Source organism: Stegodyphus dumicola, chromosome 3 (assembly GCF_044657685.1).
Source record: "Stegodyphus dumicola isolate Sdum_Otavi_A_Nest chromosome 3, ASM4465768v1".
In the NCBI taxonomy this organism is placed as follows: Eukaryota; Metazoa; Arthropoda; class Arachnida; order Araneae; family Eresidae; genus Stegodyphus; species Stegodyphus dumicola.
Window position 1 is genome coordinate 237,704,002 of NC_140770.1, and position 26,289 is coordinate 237,730,290.

Consider the following 26,289-nt stretch of genomic DNA (forward strand, 5'->3'; position numbering starts at 1 on the left):
GAACTTTTTGAACTTTTAATGAATTTATTTGTTAGATTCGTAAAACCATCAGTAATTTATAAAGAAAATGAAGATGTTACTCTAACGTCTATTCCATTTCAGAAGTATAGTAAACAAAAAGAAAATGAAAATTTAGTGATTGGTGCGGAAACAAGACTATATTTAAAAAATGCCAAGTTGAATGAAAGTGAAGTGAAATCATTTTTCAATTCTGTGCGAGCTTTTTTTGTAACTGCATGTTCATATATAATTGATAAATTTCCACTGAGTGATCCATTTCTAAAACATGCTGAAGTTGCTGACATCAACTTGAGAACTGAAGTCTCATTTTCATCTGTTCTTTACTTGATGAATACTTTTCCATCCATTATTGATGAAAAATGTCTTAATCAAGTAGAAATTGAATTTTCCATGTATCAAGTAGATGATTTGAAAGAAATTGTAGATTTGCGTATTGATATAGCATGAGGAGAAATTGCCAAATTAAAAAATATGAATGGGTGTATTAAATACAAAGTATTACCTTCTGTAATGCTTGCTGTCTTAACAATACCTCATTCAAATGCAGCTTGCGAAAGAATTTTTTCTATTGTTAAAAAAAATCAGACGGAATTTCGACCAAATTTAGGTCTTAAAACTCTTGAAGCAGTTTTGATTGAAAAAATAAATATGCAGGCAAATGAAGAACTGTGTTATAAAAAAACATTCTCAAAATCAGAACTTAAGCTTGCTAAGCATGCTACATATAAATCTTTGCATTCATAAATTATGCGTATTTTGTTTAATACTTATATGTATCATTCTTGGTTATTTAAATTTTATTTCCCTGTAGAAATCATATCCAGAATAAAGATATGATTTATAGCTTCTGATTTTTTCTATGATTAGTAGTGATTTGAAGTACTTTTTATTAGTGAATGCTTGAGGAGTTAAAAGAAAATTTCTAATTAAATGTGCATATAATTTACAAGGTATATTTTTAATTATTCAGTTTTATATGTATATGGATTTTAAATGTAATAAAATTGATTACAATTAATTATTAATTTAAAATTAATGAATGGTTAATTACAACATACGCTACACGCACATTTTCAAAGTTGTAAAAATTTCGTTCGCGCGTTGACTACTGACAAGGTTTGCTGAAGGTTGGAGTCTATGCATTCTCGGAAGTTTCCATATGAATGAAAACAGCTACTGCGGAGGCTGAATGACTGTCATCACAAAAAGTATGGAGAGAAATGTTTTGTATGCTTGGATCAATCGAAAAACACTGTGATACAGTTATTTCCTTCAACAAATAAATTGAAAACTGGCTCATAAATTTCTTGTTTGTATTATCATTGACTTCAGATTCCCAAGGTGTGTTTTCTTTCCACATCCTTTGCAATAACAGCTTAGATATCAACAAAATAGGACATAATAAACCAACAGGATGAAATATTTATGAATAACTTAGAATTATTCTTTTGTCAATTTATTCAGTAATGTATCAAACTGATAGCTGTCCAACCAACTGCTTTCACTGTGTCATACTATAGCTAGAGAATTAGAAGCACTTTTAAACATAAACAAAAATTTAGATTTTAATTTTGATAAGATAGTTTTAATAATAATATCTTGCAAAAAACAATAAGCTGCATCAAATCAAATGAATAAGGAAGAACATAATTTGCTATGTTAACAGAAGTTAATCAATATTGTAAATCCTTAGGAAGCTAAAGCGAAATACAATGCCACTAAACAAGAGGTGCCATCTGATGACCTTTCATTTGTTAAATGAGTAATTATTGTAATACTGTACTTAACATAGAAAGTTGGACTCATGATCTTATTGCCTCAGATTGTGCTGCCCTTGTTAAGCTGTAATCCAAGGCTCCTCTTTGCTTCTTGAGATCACAGTGCTTTCTCAGAAAGCCACATCATCTAAACCCAGATGCCTGCCTCCCTCTCCAGTCAAGCTTTCTCCTATACCAGCCCGATCACCATTGCACAGTGGTTGTCTTTTTCAAGGTGAAAATGCCTCCCTTTTTCTCTTTCAGATTCTCTTAGGAGACTACCTAAGCAATCTTCAACCGTCAGGCCTCTTCATGGGATCAACTGAGACAACTGGAAAGCACTTCTAAGAATTAGCAGTTGAATGCCAGTTTTAATACAAGTATCTATCAATTAGTGTAGTGTCATTAAAGTAATGTACAGGAATCTCAGCAAATACAACTTTTATGTGGGCATGCTAATTCTTTCTTTCTATTGTATTTATATTTAAATTGTTATAATCTTTTATTATTGCATAAACGATTTCTGTTATTGGAATGAGTCCGGTCTCATTAACAAAAAAGTACTAAAAAAATGATAGTGCGCATTTACCACTTCACCATAGTATCATATTCTCGTAGTATAATGATAGAATCAGAGAATTCATCAGAGAATTTCTAGGTGAGGAGGAATAGACATGGTGTCAAAATTTGTACGTGGTTTGATTATTCTGTGCATTACATATGCAATGAAGTTACAAATGCTATAATTGTCCACATCTAAGTGAAATGCTAAAAAGCCAATTTTTTCCCCTTTTCTTTGAACATTCTTTGTACTGAAAGAGATATTTTGGGTCAGATTTTTTTAGTAGTATAGTTTTTATATAGATTTACGGGGAAAGTGCAGAATCACCCATTGCTTCGCATATTTCTTAAAATCACCAACTTGAAAATAACAAGTCAAAGAGTTGCACAAACTCGTTATCCATGTGCATATACACCTATAAAACATCAGAGAATTGCATACTAACTTTGTCCATGTACACATCGATATGTTTCATATAAGTGGGAAATTTCGCATCAACTTGAAAATAACAAGTCAAAGAATTGCACAAACTCGGTATCCATGTACACATCGACCTATTTTCACTAAAAAAAAAAAAAAAAAAAATCAGAGAATTACACAAATTTGGCATTGCCCACTTCCTTGACTTTGTCCATGTATACCATCGACACGCGCCATATAAGTGGCCGATTCTGCATTTGAGCCAGTTACTTACTGGAATGGAGAAGAAAGATTTCATTTTGGGCAATCTGTCTGCCTGTAGCAAGTGCTGCTTTTTATATGATGTAATGTATGGCAGAGCTAATCCTTTGAGACAATTTTTCTGTAGCTTTTGTATTATGGTATTTAATTAATGGAAACTTTTGTATTATGGTATTTAATTAATGGAAACTTTTGTATCATGGTATTTAATTAATGAAATCTTCTCTTTCCAAAAAGGTAAATGGTATTCACTCATATTATATTTGAGATAGCATTATTACTTTCACAGCTATTTTTATCATTTTGTCAGTGTATTCTGAAGGATTTTATGTCAGAAATTTTGAATATAACTTTGTATATGATTTCTTTATCAATTCTGAAGTTAATATATGTTGAGTTTAGCCAGTTAATTTGGAATTTCTTACATTTGCTACAAAAATCTTATATGAACTTCGTTTGGCAGTAACAAATACATTTTTATATTACTGATCTTGTTCAAGTTTGCACATGTGATATTTATTCATTTTTGTTAAATATTTTGCCTCTAAAAAAGCTAATCTTTCAAAAAAATCAGTCTGATGTTTTTAAAAATATTTTAATATGATTTGAGTGTCTTGTTTTGCTTTTAGCGTCTTTGGGGCGGGATTTAAAAAAAAAAAAAATCTTAAAAAAAAAAAGGCCTGTTTTATATTGCCATGAGGATTTTTTGAAGCTTGATTCTTAACTTATAAATTGATAATAGCTAGAAGGAAAAACTGCATCTAAATTTATACTCATGTGTCTTTTTTTTTTTTTTTTCCAAATCGTGTTGATCAGAAATCCTATCCACCCCCAAAAAAGGGCTTAATGTAGGTATCTCTTTTCTGTGATGTAATTTCAGTTTACCTGAAAGTGAGAAGTTTCAGAGAGGTAAAAATATATTTACGGGTACCCCTTGGTGATTTTTGGCTGTACATGGACACCGAGTTTTTGCAATTCTTTGACTTGATATTGTGGCTTTGCGTAGCAGCGATTTTTGTGCCAAAAACTGCCGCTATGCAAATCCAAAATAACAAATCAAAGAATGGCACAAACTCTGTATCCATGTACACATCTACCTATTTTCACTTAAAAAAAGTCATAAAATTGCACAAGTATTGTGCACTGTCTTGACTTTGTCCATGTACACATCGATCTATATTCACTTAAAGAAACCAACAAAAAATATATAATCTCAATAAACTACATGTTAAATCAATGAAATAACATAAAAAAGGAAATTCATCTTAGCACTACACAAAGAAAATATCCACTTACTCATTTACAAATTTCCATGTCTTCAGGCAAACAAAATTCCTTAACAGCATCTAAAAACTTTCTAAAATTATCTGACTTAGAATCTGTATACTGGGGTCACCACATAAATTCACTAAAATAAGAGTAAAAAATATCCTCGGACATTTGACCATACGCATTTCCTTCCTACCAACAGGACACTTATAATGACGACTAAGTAAACCTTTATTTACACACCAGTCAATTAATGCTTTTTCCCCTTTCGTTCCAAATTGTACAGAAACTTCAAATCAATCTTACCACATTCAGCCATTTTACCTTGTAAACCACAAAATAACAATGTACTTCTTATCCAAATTCCAACACACAAAACTTTCCAAATCTTTTCTCATCACCGCAATCATGCAACTAATTACATCATAATAGGGTTTTCATTCAACCAGTAAAATAAAATAAAAATTAAAAAAAAAAAAATCTGAAAATTTTTCAGATTTTAAATTACGTCCAAAGGGGCGTTTTTTTAACGTTTTGAGTGTTACCTTTATTAAATACGAGGGCTATCCAGAAAGTAGATTACGTTTTGGAATAAAAAAATAAACAAAGTATAGGAAACAAATTTTATTATATACAGATGAAAGCCACACTCAAATACTACTTTTCTACATAGTCACCATACAAATTAAGGCATTTATCGTAGCGATGTACGAGCTTGGAAATTCCTTCGTCGAAAAATTCGGCCGCCTGCGCCTTCAACCACTTCGTTACCTCTTCTTGCCTTCCATCTTGCACAAAACTTGTGGTAACCAAGCTTTTCGCTGATGATTTCGTGCAACAAACTTCGCGAAATTTGTGGAAAACTCAAAGAAAGTTCCGTTATTGTGAAATTTCGATTTTCACGGACTTTAGCATCGACTTTTTCGAGAAGTTCGGCGGTCACTATGCTGGGTCTCCCACTTCGATCTTCGTCGTGAACATTGGTTCGGCCATTTTGAAATCTTATGACCCACTGACGCACTCCACCTTCAGTGATAATGTTGTCCCCATACACTTCACGAAGCTGCCGATAGATTTCTATCGGTTTACAGTTTTTTGCAGTCAGAAACCTTATTACTGAGCGCACCTCGCAGCTCGCGGGATTTTCAATTAACGCAGACATTTCAAACCGTCACAGTATCTGAACGGAGCACAGCACGAACCTCTCACTAGCACGGCTAGATGCAGACTGAGCTGCGCAACGCTCTGACCCCAAGATGGCCGCGCTAGCCCCGCCCCTAGCGGACACAGACGGAAACGTAATCTACTTCCTGGATGGCCCTCGTATCATGTTCTTTGCACTTAAACCATAAAATTCAGTTCAAGAGCAATATCGCAAAATAATGTTAAATTAAGCATATCTTTAGAATTTCCGATATACACAGTCTCGCGAGCTGGAGATAAAAGTATTTTTTTTCTATATAACGTTGCCATTTCTCGCTTTTAAAGCATTGAGTTTGTAAATCAAAAATTCGTTAAAGTTTTACAAAATATAAAATCTATAATAAAACAAATTCCAAATTTGGGATTTCAAATGCCCATATTCGCAGTAGGATTTCGTCATTCAAAATTCGATGGCTCTATGTACCATTGTTTTATCACAATGCGAGAAATAGACAATCATTTATGCAGATTTTTCATTATTTAATTTCTTCAAATATAATGCAGGACTCTAACATTTTGTGGCAACAGTTTGAAAAGTGAACCGACGTTTATGAGTCCGACGCAAAATGCCAAAACGAAAGTAATAGTCCTTCGGGATTGAAATCCCTTTGGACTAAAAAAAAAAAAAAACATATGTAATAGAACACTTAACCTTTTTCAAGAAACTCTTATATATTTTTTTTTTTTTTGAGGTGGGAGGGAGATGCTGTGTGCATAGCAATATGTTTTCATTTAAAAAATGCCTGAGAATTGCATTAATGTGGTATTGCATACTCTATTCTTCCCTGTGTACACATCGATCTGTTTTTGCTTGCTTCATTAATACACTGTTGTCTATTTCAACTACACATCCAGTGCTTTTTTTTTTTTTTTTAAACATTCTTTTTTTTCCATAGAAGTTAATTACTTAGATAATCATGCCTGTAGCTGTATATAGGAATAATTCCAGTTTTTATCATAATTTCACTGACATATATTCTCTTGTTCAACAATAAATGAAGGGAATAGCTGTAGTAAACAAGGTACAGCTATCTTCAAACCAATTTTCAAGCTGCATTTGAATACTTTACTTCCAATTTTTCACTTTGCATTTCCTTAAAATTTATTGTTTAAGTAGTACAACTTCAAGGAATTTTTGCATTCTGTACTATTGGACAAAACGTTATATTTCTAAAGAATTATAAATTTTCTTTTTTATCTACCAGTTTTATATTCCAATTATGATTTGTTACAAGAAAAAAATATTCTTAATGCAAAAACAAATGCAGAAAAATGGCATATGAATTTGGAATGTGGAAATCCACTCATTCTGTGATGCCTGTCTGCTGTGTATGCATATTCCTTGTTGTCGCATAACTACTTTGGTGACAGTGTCGTATCTCATAAATTCTTTTCCACGGGGAGTGCGGATGGTTGGACGGAATCACTGTTTGAGGTTTTCTTAAGTATACTAAATAACATTGTTTATTAACCCTCTGAGCATTATGACCGGGTTTAGGCGGTCAAGACAGCCTACCTCCAGAAAGCGTTACCGGCGCTTGTAGGCGGTCACTGGAAAAGTGTTCGAAAGCGTTACTGACAGTTCTAGGCGGTCAGTGGTGAAGACCTCGAAAGCGTTATGACCGCCTTAAAGCAGCCGTGCAGATGTCTCTCGCCCCCCTTATTTCTGGAACCCTGGAGATCTCTAAATGACAACTCTCAGTAGGAGTTTAAGAGGGTTGCTCTTCTTCGTTTTAGACCTCTACGTTTTATTGCCAAGAAAGTGTTTAGACATACGACAAACTGACGCGAACATTCTTCACTAAATAAATAAGCAGCAGGTAAAAATTTCCCAATACTATGTTTAAACAGATAACATTTTCATAAAATATCCTTTAGATTTCAAACTAAATGCTCAGAAATATGCAAAATGCTTGTGAATTCAATTAAAAAATAGCCTTTCAAAATATTTGTATTATTTAAATAAATTTACTTATGATTATATAGATGCATAAAACCGGCAAGTTAAAAACTTTCAATTAATTCGCGCGAACCGAATAGTACTGCATTCAGTTAACCTTAATTACATGCAATTGCATATAAAGACTAACATTACTTAAGCAATAAGTCAGATAAAAATTAGAAAATCAATAGTCTATTTTAATAAGTTATAATAAGCGTATTATTGATAGGGGTTTATAAAATGCAAACTAATTTAATAGTAAATATAATAATAGCGACTTAATTATTCTTTTTGGAACAATACTCGTCACTTATACTGGTTTGCTGAAGTTTTGTTCTAATGCATTTTAAATCGTCTAGTGCTTTTAATCTACATTGATATGAATGTGATTTTTATTAGAAAAATTTTAATAAGTTTGGTTTTCTTGTATGCTCATGCTTTACATAATATATATTACTTTGTTCAACGCAATGAAATTACGAGCAGCAACGAAGAACTGAGTTAAAATTTCCATATTTTGTTACATAAATTATTAAAATACTATACAGCGTAACATCTGAGTTTCCGAAATGTAACCCACAACTTTTCTAGGAGTTACAAATTTGAATTAAAAAAATAGCACTAATTAAATAATAAAAACTAAATACTAATAAGAAAAAAAGCACAAAAGTTTTTTTAATGTTTGTTTAGTTTATTTTATTGTTTTTGGACATATATTGTTGGCGAACGGTGAAGTTGTCGTTGGCAAATGACACATAATATAGATAATAAAGAAGAATGATCTGTATTATTTATTATTTAAAATGCATATAAATTTCCTCTAAAATAGTATCAGTCTTAGACTGAATGTTGTCTAGACAGTTGCAATGATATTTTAACTTGATTAACATATCAAATACAGTTTCCTTTTCGATAACTTCGTCAGCAATCTGAAGAACCTTTTCGACTCATTAGATGATTTTGAATAAAACTTGGATTAGTCCAATTTAAAAAATATTTAGAATTACCGAAATAATAAAAGCTAATCTTATGTTAATTTCTTTATCAAAGTACTACATTATTTAGTCAGCGAGAACTGATCATAAAATCTGAGCCTTATGCCCAAGATTCATAGGTTTAAGCAGTAAAAAAAGCTTGTCCTTCTAGAGAAAATCGTCACATATTGTGGAAAAGATTTTGCAAGACATCAATATTTTAGACAAAACACGACTTTCTAAATTTAATCTCATGTATTAGAAATCAAGTATTTTACCATAACTTTGTTTTCACATATGCAGATGATCACCGTGTTTTTAACTTCCATAGCTTAAATTACAGAAGTACACATAGCAACTTCAACCATGAACATTTGACTTATAAGAAATTTTTTTTGACATGCTACACGAAGAAATGACTAAATATTGATTGATTTTACATTTATGTTAAATGGCAGTGATTAAAAAAGAATAGCTGTAGATGTGTAAAAAACCTGTACATGTAACCTTTGTATTTCTAAAGGAAAGCTTAAAATGGTTCACAATAACGGATGGCTTTGATCATTCTGTAAAGTCATTGTAGGTACATTCAGTTCGCGGTTTTGAAGAACTGCAGTAGTTTAGATTTGTCGCCTAAGAGTAATTACACCTCTGGGGGACTGCTTTACTTACGGAACGGAAAAACAAGTTTTTAAACATAAGCATACAAAAGGCATACCTTTTCTCACAACATAAATGGCAGATGTGATAATTTGAACACATGCTTTCAATCAGTTGCTTCCTCCTAACAAAGGTTCCTATCAAAGTCTTGTACTGTTTTAAATATGCTGTGTTGGAGCATTGTAAATGCTTCCATTCATTATTTTTAATTTGAAACAATATTAAGTTGTAAGTACTGGTTAAAATGGCTTAAAATAAAGTGATATATTATACGAAAGTTTGTAAAAATGAAAACTGGAGTTACTTCTTTTCACGTAATTTCTGACTAGCCCTTCCAAAATATTTTAAAGCTTACTTTACAACATACTAGAAAAGTCTACGTTTTGGGAAATTCATTTGCTGTTTCTAGTTAGTAGTTTTAATTGGGGTTGTTATGTAAGAAGGCATTTAATCGTTGTTGCTGTGTTACAGTGCTTATTTTATTGTATAAGTACTTGTAAGGCAGCAATAATGCAAATATTGCTTTATTTGTTAATATTATAATGCATAGAGGAACTTAAAGAACAAAAATAATTTTTCCTTTATAATATGTCCTTAAAGGGTTTCCAGTGAAAGCATAGATAATTAAGTAGTAACATTAATAACATTATATCAATTAATTTACTAACCGAATATGATAAAAATTTCACATTCGAAATCCGTCTTTTTACTGAGTACTTTTCTCAGAAAGAAAAATATCTTCAAAAAATCTATGCTGTTAATACATTTCAGGATAACTTCCTGAAAGGAATTCATTGATAATAATAATATATAGAGTCCATTAGGTGCTTTAAGCCATGAAACAGGTAAACTTAACAACGCACTCGACAGGCTCACAGTCATGGCCGGCTCGATATTTTAAATACAGGAAAGCTATGAAGACTATCTACCTATGGAGGGTATTCTGAACAAAGCTAGCATATTGCACATGAAGAAAACCACGAAAACCAACCATGCAGTCAGCCCGTTCGCCTGAGGTTGAATTCAAACAGGTCGAACTACCAGTATTCAGATTCAAAGGTCTTTAACTGTTCGGCATATTGATGAGGCCTTGAACACAATCATGCATCTTCAAACTTATTCAGCGGGACGTGCTATTAATTCCATATATTCTCCTCTCTTAAAGACTGAAATTCGAATCATAGATCTTTCAGTTTACTAATTGGACCTGCTACTACTTGCACCACCAGGGGACGCAAGGCAAAAAAGGGTAATTCTTTATAAATGTACTAGCACGACAGCATTATATGATTTGTTGGACATCTTAACTTCAAAAATTATATGGAATGTATTTCCAAATGGATATTATGTTCGATTATTTTTTAACTTGTTGATTCTAAACCGATTGTCACCTTTTCAATCCAAAAAAATTTTCGTATTATATCTAGATGCTATATAAATCATTTTATCTACATACACTAATTTACTAAATTTAACTTTTACATTAGTCCTACAGCAAGAAATTTCAAAATAGAAAGTGTTCTTCAACTGCAAAGCAGTTGTATGAATATAATAAGTTTCAGAAACTGTATTTACTAAGATTTAAGGCTTTAAAATTTTAATATTTATAACAAAGATTTCAGGAAGTATCTTGGCATTGAAATAATGGAATACTAATCCTGAATTCTTAAAAAGTCCTCCAATGAAGGCATCTCTCCTTTTAGGCAGATAGCCCTAGAATGCTTTACATTAGTCAAATAAGCCAAAGCATACTGTTACTGTAAATAAAATATTGCATTTTTCTTACATAATTTCGACTGCAAACGTTATATTTGTTACTACGGAAAGATTTTATTTTTCTGCTAAATTCTGAATGCTTTAATTTTTATAATACACAGAAACAGAGATAACAAAAAAACTAAAAAAATATTCATAATTTACTAGGATACATAAACAAAATAATCATTGTTAAATAGATTTTAATTAAAATATTTTGGAAAAAATAAATGATTAATGTATACTTTACGTCGTATTTCCTAAAAAGCTTGTTTGTTTTAATTGAAAACAATGAAACGTTCTTGAATCATCTGACTAAGAAGTGGAATGCTTTCATGGAAGACTCTGAAAGGAAACTTGGCTCATAATTGTATTTCACACAGTGAAATCCTAAAAAGTTTCTATGTAGCCAGGCTGTACTCCATGATTCGAATCTGTATCGAAGGACTAGATTTTGTGGTCTTATCCAGTCAGCCATCAGAAAACCCAGTAAAACTACAAGAATCAAGTCATTAAATAATTTGCAATAGCAAATTATTTATATTGCATCGGCTAAATAATTTGCATGTCATATAGATTTAAAAATTTAACATAGCATGCAAAGTCACATTTTCCTAAATAGATATGGGCTAGCCAATGGTCAAGCGGTAATATCATTGAATACTGGTAGTTCGACCCGGACTCAAGTTTTGGCAAACAGGTTGATTGCATGGACGCTTCGATGATTTTCTTTCTGTGGTTCAATACCAGCCAATTTCCCTTGGAAAGTTTCCACGAAGACATACTTTCATTAGTAAGATAACACTTTCTTACTTTGTCGTAATCAAATAAACACTAAACTAAACCTAAAACTGTCATATGTTTTGCAGCCTGTTTAAAGGAAGTTTCACATTCAACATCCCTTACAGTAATGAGATACTTTTACTTGTTCACATATGCCATATTGACATATTTTACCCGTTCAAATATTCAAGAGGATAATTATAACTCTATTTTAGCTAATCATAGAATAGATAGAAACGAATAATAGAATATATGGAAATAGACTATAGAAATGTATCTTTACGTAGATCAGAATAGATAGAAACAGATAATAGAATATATGGAAATAGACTATAGAAATGGATCTTTACGTAGATCTTGTGCAGTTGTTATATTGTGTTTTAACTGACTGCTTATAAATACATTTAGATAACATTTAAGAATATCAAATTTATGTATAGAAATATTGCTTTAGATGAACTATAGAATAAATATTACAAAAAGTATTTTTCAGAAAGACAATTTAAGACGGAAATTATTGTGCGATATTCGTTTTAAAACAATACTTTCAACCTCAAAGTTATAAGGTATTTTCTCCCTCCTTTCTGCATGCCTTCGGTGTATATTTGAGAGGTCCAAGGTTCGAGTCCCGGCTAGGGCTTTGCTCATTTTTATGTCTCCTCCACAAACAATCTAATGTTCTACAGTGTCGTCTGAACTAAAAAAAAAAGAGGGGATGGATGATGATTCTTCACCAGGATTTGGCAGTTGTTTCTTCTAATCTCCAGTCGGCCTTTAAAAGGCGAAGTATATAAGGTATTTTCTAACTTCTCACTGCATCCTTCATGGTGTAATGGTAGCACTCTCGCGTATTCGAGAAGTCCAGGTTCGAATCCCGGCGAGGGCATTGCTCATTTTTCACGTCCTTAGTATAAAAAAAAAAACCGAATCACTCTACGAATTGTCTTTCTGAAAACAATATCTGGTTTCATATATAATATTTTACAAAAGGTATTTAAAGAAAATTTAATCAGTTATTCTTTAAATTTTGCTTTAAAAAAGTCTATTTAATATGTTTCTCTTCAAGATATGCTATTTAGATTACTTCCTATCTTTCCTGTAAAATATTTACAAACAAATAAAGCTCATATATTTGAGATCGTTTGATATTCAAACCATATATTTATTTATTTTGGAACATCTTAAAAAATCTGATGCGGACATCACGACTTCCTTTTACACCAAATAAATTAAACACATTTTTTGCTAAACTTCATTTAAACCTATTTCATTTGAAAATAAAATAAGCTCTTCCATTTCAAAATGCCCATTTGGAACTGCCGATTGCAATAAAAAGGGAGGTGCAGAACTAGATGTTATAGCAATCGCATACAGAAACTTTCAACATTTTAAAGTTTATCGTTTTTGAGTTATGCGATATACATGAATACATACGTACGGACACACGTCGCGCTAAAACTAGTCATAAGTTCCAAATATAAAATTTCAGCATTTTATGGTGAAGTTATGTGACATACGTACGTGTAAGCGCCATGATGGAACTAATCAAAATGGAAATTTCCTTTGAAATATGAAAATCGAAATTTTTCGCGATTACAATACTTTATTTATTTCTCACAAGTCAAAACGATGTCAGAAATAACTAACTTCTAATAAATTTATGATGCAATCTAAAGAATTATTTAAATCTAATACTTTAATCTGGAATAAACTTAAAATATTTGAAAACTAAATATAAACATAATATTAAAATAATTTGCGAACAATTTGTATTCAAAAAATTAGAACATGAGGGCAAAAATTCTCACAAATTCTCTTTGTATATTAAAAAGTATTTTCTAAGAAAATAACTGTAAAGAATGCCAGATAAATATTTCACCATCAACGAAGCAATTCCTTAAAGAAACTGGAAATTTAAAGCATTTTATGTAGTTTCTATTACTGATGCATATTTACTTTCTTATTCGGCACATAACTTGATTAAGGTACGAGCAAAATACAACATATGTGTTAGTATGCAAACTATAACGTAGCCAAATAAGAGATAAAATAACATTTTAGCAACCAATCCTGTGACGAAGATACCATAGGGAGAAAAACTAATTTCACTCGCTAAATTCAACGGAGGAGAGAATTAGCTTAATTATATCCACATGGTAACACGCTTTTGAAGTAGTTTGAGTCAAAATACTTGCCGTTTTGGCGACAGACCAGATGAGTAAACATGATTATTTTTCATGCCGTTTCCTGAAAAAGCCATAACGCTCGGGGGTCAATACAGTTTTCTTTATTATAATATGATAATCATTATAACCAGAAATAATTAATTTGTTCTCATCATTTTATCCCCAGAGTTTTGGGTCTTTAACAAATGGACTGTAGCAAACTCTAAATTCTTACTTGACCATGTATCTAGCTTCATAATCAGATGGCAAGAGATCTTTCATTTCACAAAAGAAACAAACAACCTTAAAAGAGTTGGGTTGTTTCTCTTTTAAGAAAATTAAACTTGATGGTAACATAGATAATTTAGTTCAATGAAACATGTCAGTCACACAGATAATCCAGTTCATTTAAAATAAATGCTTATATACTTATTTTTAAAAATTAATAAACTAGTAAAATTTGATAAAAATGCATACTCATGATATCACAGAACTGGACTCTTATACAGGAGAAAATAAGTAAAAACTTTGTATCAGGGAAAATTAGTGTATATATTTCCACCTTCATTTCAGAACTTTAAGAATCAGACTTCTTAAAGACAAACTAATCAGGGTTCTATATATTCATTGCTTCTTACATTAACTTATCAGGTTCAATGTTTCTTCTAACCTTCTTCGGAAACATACAATGACCTGACTAGAACAGAGAGCTTACTAAAGCTATGTTCACTAATTGTAGTAAGTAGACAGGATACAGACGAAGGGTATACAAAAACCTTTATTTTTTTCTTTATATACAATGACTTCCGTACTTCGGAATACAATGACCCTCCACTCGGGGTCTAACTTAAAAGATATCAAAATAAAACTAAACTCTAATTTAACTTTAGAATAAGATTGGCCTTATAATAACAGAAAGCGTATGTAGCACAGAGACTGTGAACACTACAATACGTTTAATTTATCAAGAGGATTAAAACCTCTGGCCTGGAAGGCAAAGTAGCTACTGCGTAACTTCTAAGGTAAGCGGCCTGCTTCGAACTCACGGCTTCCTCTCTTCTGCTTGGCAAAAAGGCCACACTTAAATACTTGGCGTTCGCCAGACAACTTTGCATAAACTCCTTCACGCTTATAATTCTGGCCGGAAGTAGAAAATAAGAAGTGATAGTAAAGATTTAAAATAAAATAAACGTTAGTAAAACTTAAGATCCTTACATACTTCCCGCCAGAGTTAATTAGTTTGAAACTGAGGTCTAAAACGACCTTGTTGAAAACTTTTAGCTCTAGAAACTAACGCAAGGCCAACCTTTAACAATCATAACTTAGCTAGAAACTAGAAAATTTTAAAAGAAAGAAATTTGTTACAATAGCAGCTCCCGGAATATACAACAATCTTTTTTCTTTTTCATCTGTACTGCATCAAAACAGGAGCTTTATTCAATTCTGGTTCCTTCCAGAGATCTGGAAGGAAAACTAGTTTAATGAAATGTTACAGAATGACATTGCAAATAACATATAGAATATACTTTTCTTAACATTCTTATTTCATTCATGACTATTTTAATTATCTCTCCCCGTGCTCTCTGACATGTGTTGTAAAAACACCAAACACGAATGTGTTTCTGTCTATGTGTTCAACACTTCCTCCTACAATCAAAACACTAACGTGTTAAAATTCAACATACGAGACCTCTTAACACACCCTAATTTCAACTCTAGACCCTGAGGTACTATTCTGAAAGTGGCTAACTCTAAAGTGTAGCGTCAGAGAGCCTAACTACATCATTCAACCTTTAACACATATTCAGCATGATTTAATCTTTACAGTCACACGAATAACAAATTTTTTAACATTACTTTCACTTTTACCATATCACGGTATTTCTAAACATTCAAAATAACAGTTCACATGTATACAAGAACATATCAAGATGCCGTTAATTTTACACATTTGAAAACATACATTAGTAGTACATTGTTAACTTCTATTCTTTTCAAAGCAAGTGCCAATTCTTTCTACATTGAAATAATACTACATTTCAAAAAGTCTTTCAGACTAAAACTTCTTTCTTGTTAGAATGTTTTAAATAAAATTTATACAATAACTTTTTACAATATTTAAGTCTTTATACAACGCTATTATACATCAACTTTAGTTTTACGCGCGAGTAATTGAAAAACATAATAAGAAAATCGGTCACAACTCATTTCTCGCCCTTTTGGCGATAAAGGTAGACCTCGCATGAGGTAAAACTTCTTGAAATCTGCCACTTGCAGTAAGAATGAAAGATTAACTTAAGTTTGTAAAGTAACATAAAATTTTACTTATCTTTGTAATATTCAGACATCCTTTTCTGGGCCCAGTCTTTAAAGGTGCTGCAGACCGTAGCTTGGTTGATCCTCCTTCTTGTACGGGCTCGCCCTTCAGTGCTTTCCTCTGGAAGCTTCCGTTTTTCACCACTACGGCCACCCTTGAACATCTTCCTTCTGTCCTCTGCTTGTGGTCTTGGCCGTTTGAAGGCAGCTGGTCTTGGTGGAACCGGGAAACTTCTGTCGTGATCCTGCTTGGACCTCGTTGTTGGCCGTTCAAATTTTTCTTGTAACTTTTCCTCCGCCGCTGATGGCCCTTCCGCAGTTCGGCGACTTTTGCTGCGGAGAGTTCTGTCGGATGAGTCAATCTTCAGTTTCACAGCCGGGTTATAGTTGCCGTCCTTTCTCCCGGTCTTTTCCACATACGTCGTCCTTCTCCCTTCTTCATTCTGGGGGTGTTCGTGAACTCTGTTTTTTGGACGGTGGAACGGCTTCTTTTTCTTTGTACCTTCAATTTTTCCGCGGGGCAATTTTCTTTTCACTTGCTTCTGTCTCTCATTGGCTTGCCCTTGTACTTGTCGTTTTCCCACCTCTGGAACTTGTACCTGCGGTGTCTGCCGTACCGGATCCTGCAAAAGATCTGAAAAGATTTGCATTTTATTACGGTCATAGAATGGTTTTATCTGGTCAATGTTTGCGGAACAGGTTTCACCATTTCTTGCCTTTAATACTACAACAGCGTGAGTTATTTTTTCTATAACATATGGTCCTTCAAAGCGTGGAAAAAATTTGGCAGTTTTATCTTCTGGTGCTGAAGAAAGTGAATGCTTAATTTTTAGTACTTCATCCCCTACTTTATAAGTTACTCCCCGTCGTTTCAAGTCATAATACAATTTTTGTTTTCTTTGTGCTACTTCCGTATTCTTTTTTGCTTCTTTTATTAGTTTGTCTATATCACCCATTTTAAATTCTGGGGCTCTTTGTTGCACATAAAATAGTTTATCTAACGGTGTTATAACCTTTCTGCCTAGAAATAACTCAGCAGGAGTTTTTCCCGTTGTATCATGTTTTGCGGTCCTAAGGGCGAAAGCAAATTCATTGACATAGTTATCCCAGCTTTTATGAAAATTTTTAACATAACTACGGATAATTTTCACTATATTTCTGTTGACCCGTTCCGCTATATTTGATTGCGGCCGATACGGGACCATTTTTAAATGACGTATGCCCAGTTTTTGGCACATGTCTTCAAATATATTACTTACAAATTGAGGACCATTATCCGATATAACTTTTAGGGGCGCCCCGTATTTTAAAATATATTTATTTAAAATAGAATCGGTAACTAATTTCGCGGAGGCTCGTTTTAAGGAAACAATTTCGGTCCATTTACTAAAATGATCAACTATAACAAGGAGATAGCGACTTTTGTTTAACTGACTTTTTGGGAAAGGGCCCAATAAATCGATGCCGATTATTTCATTTGGAAATTCGGATTTAATACTATTTAGAAACCCGGCCGGGCGGAAATTAATATAATTAACGGCTTGACATGTTGGGCAGGACTGGACATACGCCCTTGTTAACTTTTGCAGTTCAGGAAAGTAGACTGCCTCGCGTACGCGTTGAGTAGTTTTTCGAATACCAGCATGAGAAGCTAAAGGGCTGTCATGGAGCTCTTGCAGGATATTTAATCTAAGACTAGCTGGGATAACAGGTCGAAATTCGTTGTTGGAATTCGTAGTTTTTGTGTAGAATAATAGACCATCTATTAGTTCGTAATGGGCCGCCCTATTTCTTATCGCCACAATATCTTGGTGGCTAAAATTTTCAGGATCCTTCAAATACTCATAAATACTTCCAAACTCAGGATCCTTACCCAGTTCGGTTATTACAGTTTCTTGGGAATTTATTGTACACGCTGTCAGCATTGCAACTTTTACGGTATTACCTTGTTCGTCTAATTTAATTCGTGACAGGGCATCTGCTATGATATTTTCCTTTCCGGGGGTATGCTTGATTACCAGATTATATTCTTGCAGCTTGAGTGCCCATCTTATTAACCTTGGGGATAAATTTTTCCCAGAGTACAATCTAGTTACCGCCGCATGATCAGAATATACTGTTATCGGCGCCTTTCCAAAATAGACTCGGAACTTTTGCACTGCTAACAGAACTGCAAGTGCCTCTCTCTCGGTCGCGGAATAGTTTCTTTGTGTTTGATTTAAAGTTCGGCTAAAAAATGCTACTGGCTGCTGATTTTGCGAAAGTACCGCTCCTACCGCATGATCCGAAGCATCCGCTGAAATTTCTAAATTTTCATCCTTTTCAGGAAATTTCAACGCAGGGGCTTGCGTTAATGCTTGTTTTAATTTTTCGAAAGCACTATTGGCTTCGGCCGTCCACGAGAATCTTGCCTTTTTCCTTTTTAATTTTAACAACGGCTCAGCGATAGCCGCAAAATCTTTTATAAAGGACCTATAATATGAACAAAGTCCTAGAAAAGAAGAGAGCTTCTTTGCCGTGTTTGGAGTCGGATACTTTTGTACAGCGATTATTTTTGATTCATCTGTCTCGATCCCTTTTTGCGATATTTTGTAACCTAAATATTTTAATTCAGGGGCTGCAAATTTGCATTTTTCGACATTAACTTTTAGACCGGCCTCATTTAATAAAGAAAACACCTGTCTTAAATCCTGTACATGTTGGTCTAGATTATCACTAGTAATAATGATATCGTCTAAATAGATAAATGTGGACTTTCCGAGAACAGGTCTTAACACAATGTCCATGCATCGCTGAAATGTTGCTGGGGCGCCTGAAAGGCCAAACGGCATTCGCAAAAATGCATAAGTGCCAGACTTGGTTATAAAAGCAGTCTTAGGCACGTCCTCAGGCCTGATCCCTATTTGAAAATAACCATTCGTTAAGTCTAAAGTTGTCATAAATTTGGTTGATTTTATGTTCCTTAAAATTTCTTCTATAATCGGTAACGGATATACCGGATATTTCGTTATGGAATTTAATTTACGGTAATCAATAGCGAATCTCCACCTTTTTGGATGCTCCAAAGGATAATCATTATTTTTCTTACATAAAACCACCGGACTAGCATAACTACTTGAGATAGGCGTTACGATCTTTTTACGTAGCATATCGGTAATATGCCATTCTATAATTTTTTCCTTATTCTTATCATACCGGTATGGTTTTTGACGAACCGGCAATGCATCTCCGGTGTCAATACTATGGTTAGTAACCTGGGTAAATCCTGGAATATCACTAAATAAGGAAGCAAATTCACTTACCACTTGTCGGATTCTATCTTGCTCGTCATTAGGCAGGTGGTCGAGATTTAACCTTGGCGGTTCAACCTTTTCTACACGCACTGGTTTCATCGTCAGCTTAAGAGACGCTTCATTAAAATCCAGTGTAGCTTGTGCGTCTGAAAGAAAGTCTATTCCTAGTATTAAGTGTGCTTGCAAATTCTTTACTATAAAAAACATCACCTTTACTTGTTCGTCCTTGATACGGATGTACAAAGGTACTTTACCTACGCACTTACATTGTTCTCCTTGCGCCGCTAATACTGTTGTATTATCCGCATTATATATGCGGTATTTGCGAAAATACTTTCTAAAAAAGACTTCTGCCACACAGGAACACTGCGCGCCGGTATCCAGGAGTGCGGTGGCCGGGATATTATTTACCAAGACTTCAATCTTCGGAAGAGTTAAATTTTTCACCATTACTGTATTTAACTTGTAGGAAGAGGGGTTTTCGTGGCCTTCGGATTTCCGCATCCTCTCGTCAGCAGAAATTCGTTTTAGTTTAAATTATTTTTCCTTTCGGTGCTTTCCTTCTTTCTCCACTGGCCTTGAGACTTTTTTCCTGGGTTGCTATTGAACTGTCGACGTTCGCCGGCTGTTTTTGAATGCTCGGGTTTCCTTGCCCACTGATTCGCTTTTTCTCCATAGCCATGTGCTTGAGTTTGCTGTACTCTTGGCGTACCAAATTGGTTTCGCTGTTGATATTGGCGTCTTCTTTCGACGTCCGCCGTTCTTCTACTTTCAAACTGGATTGCTAGCTCAAATAATTTTTCCAGTGTAGTCGGATTTCTTAATTCAATAAAGTCTTGCACTTGGGGTAGTAACCTCGGCAAAATCACTTGAATTATTTCAGGATCCGGACGGTTTCCATACAAGAGCTTGAAAACGTGAATTTTTCTTAAAATAAAACTCGACATGTTTTCCATTCTTTGTTGATATATACTGAAAAGTTCTGTTTCTAATTTCGCACGATCCCTTACAACAGGGAAGGCTTTTAGTAGGGCAGTCTTGAAATTTTCGTAGGTATAGGTGGGACTTCCTGCTTGACCCAAGAGACTTCTGCCGATACATTTGAACCAGTTAAGCGCTTGGCCCCTCAAAGCGCTGGTAGCTAAGGTAACTTTTTGAAACTCGTGCACGGGGTAGAGCATGAAGTGGTCATCCAATTTTTCCAAAAAACTGGTTACCTGTGAGTTTCCATTAAACATTGCTTCTGGTTTCATCGAAGCGCGCATGGTCTGGACAATATACCCAAATCCTTCCAGGGCGGCAGCTGGCATTTCTGGATTCTGAGCTGTTTCTGCAGGCAGCACAGGTTCTTCTTGAAACTCGGCCATGGTTATTCTTCGTCGGGCGCCACTATCAGGTTCAATGTTTCTTCTAACCTTCTTCGGAAACATACAATGACCTGACTAGAACAGAGAGCTTACTAAAGCTATGTTCACTAATTGTAGTAAGTAGACAGGATACAGACGAAGGGTATACAAAACCCTTTATTTTTTTCTTTATATACAATGACTTCCGTACTTCGGAATACAATGACCCTCCACTCGGGGTCTAACTTAAAAGATATCAAAATAAAACTAAACTCTAATTTAACTTTAGAATAAGATTGGCCTTATAATAACAGAAAGCGTATGTAGCACAGAGACTGTGAACACTACAATACGTTTAATTTATCAAGAGGATTAAAACCTCTGGCCTGGAAGGCAAAGTAGCAACTGCGTAACTTCTAAGGTAAGCGGCCTGCTTCGAACTCACGGCTTCCTCTCTTCTGCTTGGCAAAAAGGCCACACTTAAATACTTGGCGTTCGCCAGACAACTTTGCATAAACTCCTTCACGCTTATAATTCTGGCCGGAAGTAGAAAATAAGAAGTGATAGTAAAGATTTAAAATAAAATAAACGTTAGTAAAACTTAAGATCCTTACAAACTGTTCTCTGAATAGGTAGCATCTCTAACTATAAACTAAAAATATTTAAATTAAATATGCATTTAAAAGTTATCCTGAAACAATTCAACTGGAATTAGAACTTATAAATTTAATCTAAAAGAAGCAGTTGTATATGCGATCTGGGAAACATAATTATAATGTAACAAATTAAAATATGTAATGGCATTTTATTCTTTAACTATGGTTATAGACTTTTAACAGTTTTTCTTCTTATTATTTATTTATTTATTTATTTTTTTTAGCATTGAAAAAGACACATATGAAAATGCACAAAAACCTCATGAAATATCTGACAGCAATTTAAAAATTCCTGAGTTAAGAAGCAAATTGCAAGAATGTCGAGAACAAATCCAGAAACTCCCAGGTATTGAATATACAAAAGAAGAGCAAATACGGAGATTAGAAGCACTTCGTGAGCAACTGATACAGAAAAGGCAATTACTTCTAAAATACAAAAATATGTGTCATTTTGATATTCCAAAAATATAAACTTTATAAGAATTGGCAATTTTGATTGTGATGTCAATTTCTGAAACGAAGGACTGAAACTAAAATGTCTGTTAGAATTTTTGGGAAGTTTGTAGCAAATTTTAAATTATGTTTATCAAATAGTGCTCGATCATGTAGTTATATACATGACAAAAATTTTTATTACTTCAGATGCAAAGATGAATATAAGAATTCAGTTGTGCTGCTAAATAATGATTTAAATAACTCTAAAGTAGAAAGTTGTGAATTTTCCTTGCCTCCAGAACAAAATATTCATAATAATGACAGTATCTTATTACCTTTAATGCAAAGAGAAAATGTTATGAAACTTTCTACTTCTCAGATAAAAGAAGTAATGTGTTTAATGGCAAATACAAAAGTAGACATTTCAAAGTATACTTCTGCTGTAAAGTATTTAGATGAAAAGTGTGCACTTGGAGTAGAAAGATGGCCTTTGGAATTATCTTTATATATGTTGGATGCTTGGATTATAGTTTTAGGGCCAAAAGCATTTAGGAAACATTATTATTCAGCTGTTACAAGTGTTTGGAGTAGAAAAGTGACAAAGTGTTCAAAAGTTAATTTAGTACTAATGCTTTACTTTATTGGTTTGAGTAAATCACGACCACCATTTTTAATGGAAATATTAGAGAGTAAGTTGGAAACATTTATTTCGGATTTCTCTGATGAAGAGTGGGCCATAATATGCTTAAGTTTTTTCAAAATTAGCAAAAGAATTAAGTCTGAGTTACTGCTGAAACAATCATGTCATGCTGCTGTGAACCTTTTACAGAAAAATGATCGTTTTAATCTTATAAGTGTTCTCAAAATTTTAAGAATGTCTAAATTCTATGATTCTGATTTGTGGAACAAATTACAGGATTATGTTTTAAAAGAACATAATTCTTTTAATTTTGTAGAATGTACAAATTTTTTAGCTGTATTTGCTGATCAAAATATCTATTATAAAGAATTGTTTAATTGCCTTGAAAATCAAGGGATGTCAGTTCTCTTGAATGAAACAGTTGATTCTAATATAAAAGCACATCCTTCTATGCGAAGTCGTGTAAAAGATATTGCTCGTTTTTTGTGGGCATTGGCTTCAGTTGGACATGATGTTAAAGCATCAAATAGAAATTCTATAATAAATATTCTGGATGAAAGATTACAGAGTGGCGAAATTAATTCTCAGTTACATATTCTAGTTGATTCTCTTCAATCTTTAATACTTCTAGGCTGTTATCCAAATAAACTTTTATCTTTTGCTTTGCAGGCAGCATGTATTAATACAATTTTCCTTGAAGATAAAGCTAAACCAAAATATCAACTGTATTTCATTCAAAAAAGTGTACAAATAGAAGATCCTCTTGCATTTTGTTCTGATCACATGAACATATTGCATCCAATTCCCAAAAACCTTCAAAAGGATATTATGAACCGAAAAGGTTTCAAGGCTTTTACTGACTATCTAGAAAAAAAGCTTATAAAAAATGATTTTGAATGTTGCTATCTAATACCACATATTATGATAGCAGGAATAGTTATAAGTTCAAGTGATAAAAATAAGTTAAAAAATTCAGCTGTTGAATCAAAAGATGAAGCCTACCTGTATAAGAAGTATGCAGAAAATGGAATTATTTCCAAGCATCTGATAGACTTTCTTGAAGAAAATAAATGTTATACATGCATCGAAATATTAGATCCAAGTGTTTGTATTCATGGAAGTATCCAGCCTATAGGCTTGATGCAAACAAAAATTCGTCAACTTACCAAATTAAACTTTCAAGTTATTACATTATCTACTGATGAAATTGAAGTTTTGATTAAAAGGGATTCTGTACCTTGTAAAAAAATAGCATATTTAATAAATTAATATTTTTTTAAATAATAGTGTTTCTTGTCTATAAATATGCATCATATTTAAAGAACTCATACAACAAACAAGCTCTAAGGTAACCCTTCCCCCCTAGATTTGAAATGTTTGATTTTTATGTAAAGGTGGTGATTTAAAAGATGATGACCATTATTATTTCTTATAATGGATTAATAATGTTAAGGCTTTTTGAGTCTCTTACAGAACAATACTGAAGTAAAAGCACAAATTATCAATTTATATTATTTTAATAAAATTACACTCATGTCCATAAATTGAGGATAATTCGGAGTCACGCGGAAATCAAAACTCTAAAATAAATATATCATCTGTAAAATCACTACACACATCTTCAAGAATCATATGCAAATTTCAGGAAATAACCAGATGACACCGATGGTACGTCACAATGACGAGAGTGATATATAAGGAATACAGGCAAAGAAGTAAAATTGTTCGCAGGCGCTTTATAAGCATTTCAGTGCAATAACCGAATAGTTATGACACGAAGGACGCATTTGGATGATTTTTTAAGTGATAGAATTATCGGCCGTCTGAAATGTGGGCGTACTCAACTGGAAGTATCAGACGAACTTGGAATTGCCCAGAGCATCATCTCCAGGCTTTGGCAATGATTCCAAGATGATGGTAATGTGAGTAGACATTACAGCATAGGTCGCAACAGAAATATAATGCCGAATGGGGACCGGTATTTGGCAGTTACTGCCAAAAGAAACAGGCGGAGCACAGCCTCAGACCTGCCTCGTCAGCTCTCTTCAGCCACTGGTACGACAATTTCAAGTTAGACCGTGTACAGACGCTTAGGGCAGATTGGTCTATATGCTCGTAGACCTGTCAGATGCGTTCCACTTACTGCAACTGACTGTCGCCTGCGGTTAGCCTGGAGTGGAGAGCTTGCATTGTGGACACCGCAACAGTGGGCTTGTGTGATGTTTTCCGACGAGTCCAAGTTTAGCTTGCAGTCTGATTCTCGCCAGACTTTCATATGAAGAGCTCCAGGTACCTGTTACCACCAAGAAAACATCATTGAATGACACCGTTATGGTGGTGCAGGAGTGCTCGTTTGGGGTGGAATTACCGTAATTTCTGGAAGAAAGGCCGCATCAGCGTAAACGCCACACTTGAGAAAAATGGCGGGAAAAAAATTAAAATTACACAGAAACGCAGCATCAGCGTAAACGCCGCAATAAATTAAATTGCGCGTGACATCGTCGTGGGCTGTATAGATGCAAAAACTCAACCTAAGTCCTGATATATGACATACCAGTTAAGAAAAATACATGAAATGAAACCATAACTCAAAAATAAATTAAAGGTAAGAAATGTGGAAAATATATTTACCTTCATGTATATACTTATATTTACCCACTAAAGAAGTCCATATTTGTAATACTCGGACTATATTATAAAAAATGCTGCAACAACGAAATATTAAATTTGGATGACAAAAGGAAATTTTAAATTTTACTTACGAATTACAGCAAACTATACATCATATGAAGCCATCAAAATCTGATTCTTCACTATCTGAATTAAAAAGATTTAGTAAATCCTGATCTAAGTCTTCCAGATCGTCACATTCATCCTCTTGGTTTACAGTCTCTTTATCTAAGGATATAATTTCAGCTTCTTTGAACCCTGCTATTATTGACGATGTTTCTACCGATTTCCACGCACTTCCTGCCCATTTTGCAATTTCTTCATAAGATGCTCTACGCATTTTACCGCTTTTGGTTTACGTATGCAATCCTTCACTCATCCAACACTCCCACCGCTTTCGGACTTCAGCTTTGAAAGATTTATTACCTGACAAATCTAACGGTTGTAAGATTTTTGTCAAACCACCAGAAATTATTGCTTCGGTCGTAGACAATTTTTGACATCTGGTTTTCACTGACTCAAAGAATTGAGCACACATGGAATACATTATCAATAACCCCTTTGGTTGGAAAAAAAATCCCATATGACACTGCCAAACTTTTTATAGCCACTCATGCATGATTGTTTCGCACATCTAGCCTTTCTCGTTTGCACAAATAATTACGTCATTAGGAAAATCTCCCTTCGGAATAGTCTTTCGTTTGTCACCGTTTGCCGCACAAGCTAACACACATGTAAATGACGTTCTTTCATGCCTGTCATAAACACAGATACAGTTTTTGCACCAGTTTCATCAACAGTTCTGTTTGCAGGAGAGTCGAAAGCTAACGGCGTTACATCCATATTTATTATTTGCGACCGAAGAAGTTTTTTTTTTTTTTTTTGTCAATAATAGCTGTCACATATTTTAGAAAAGATGACTTTTTATCATGCCAGGCCATTGGTAATTGTTGCCCGACTGTTGTTCTAGTACGCACAGAAATATTTTTTCTTTTCATAAATCTGCTATACCTCCTTTGAAATCATTTATGTTCATTCGTTTTGCTATAAATTTTGCTTGTAAGCGAATTTTTACAGTCGAAATTGCCATTCCCTTTCCTCGTTGCTCCTTTATCCAGTTTGCAAGGTCGTCCTCTAGATTTGGCCACCTTACAGTACCAC

General features: G+C 33.7%; 2 protein-coding genes across 2 annotated transcripts in view; both read left to right on the forward strand.

Moving 5' to 3' along the window:
- The window catches only part of MED9 (mediator complex subunit 9), a 36,571-nt gene extending 14,717 nt beyond the window's left edge, over positions 1–21,854 (forward strand). Inside the window, exon 2 of the mRNA XM_085813949.1 lies at positions 21,608–21,854. Coding sequence (XP_085670075.1) covers positions 21,608–21,854 — 247 coding nt within the window. The remainder of the gene's footprint in view (positions 1–21,607) is intronic.
- A 64-nt stretch (positions 21,855–21,918) lies between these two features.
- Positions 21,919–23,742, forward strand: LOC118204976 (non-canonical pre-mRNAs endonuclease FASTKD5, mitochondrial). The gene has a single exon (XM_035377269.2). It carries the CDS (start codon positions 21,919–21,921, stop codon positions 23,725–23,727), a length of 1,809 nt encoding a protein of 602 aa, XP_035233160.1. The 3' UTR covers positions 23,728–23,742.
- The last annotated feature ends 2,547 nt before the right edge of the window (positions 23,743–26,289 follow it).

Bases quoted from the DNA above. Each gene is read 5' to 3' on its own strand.
- LOC118204976 (XM_035377269.2), top strand. From the start codon at position 21,919: ATGTCTGTTAGAATTTTTGGGAAGTTTGTAGCAAATTTTAAATTATGT.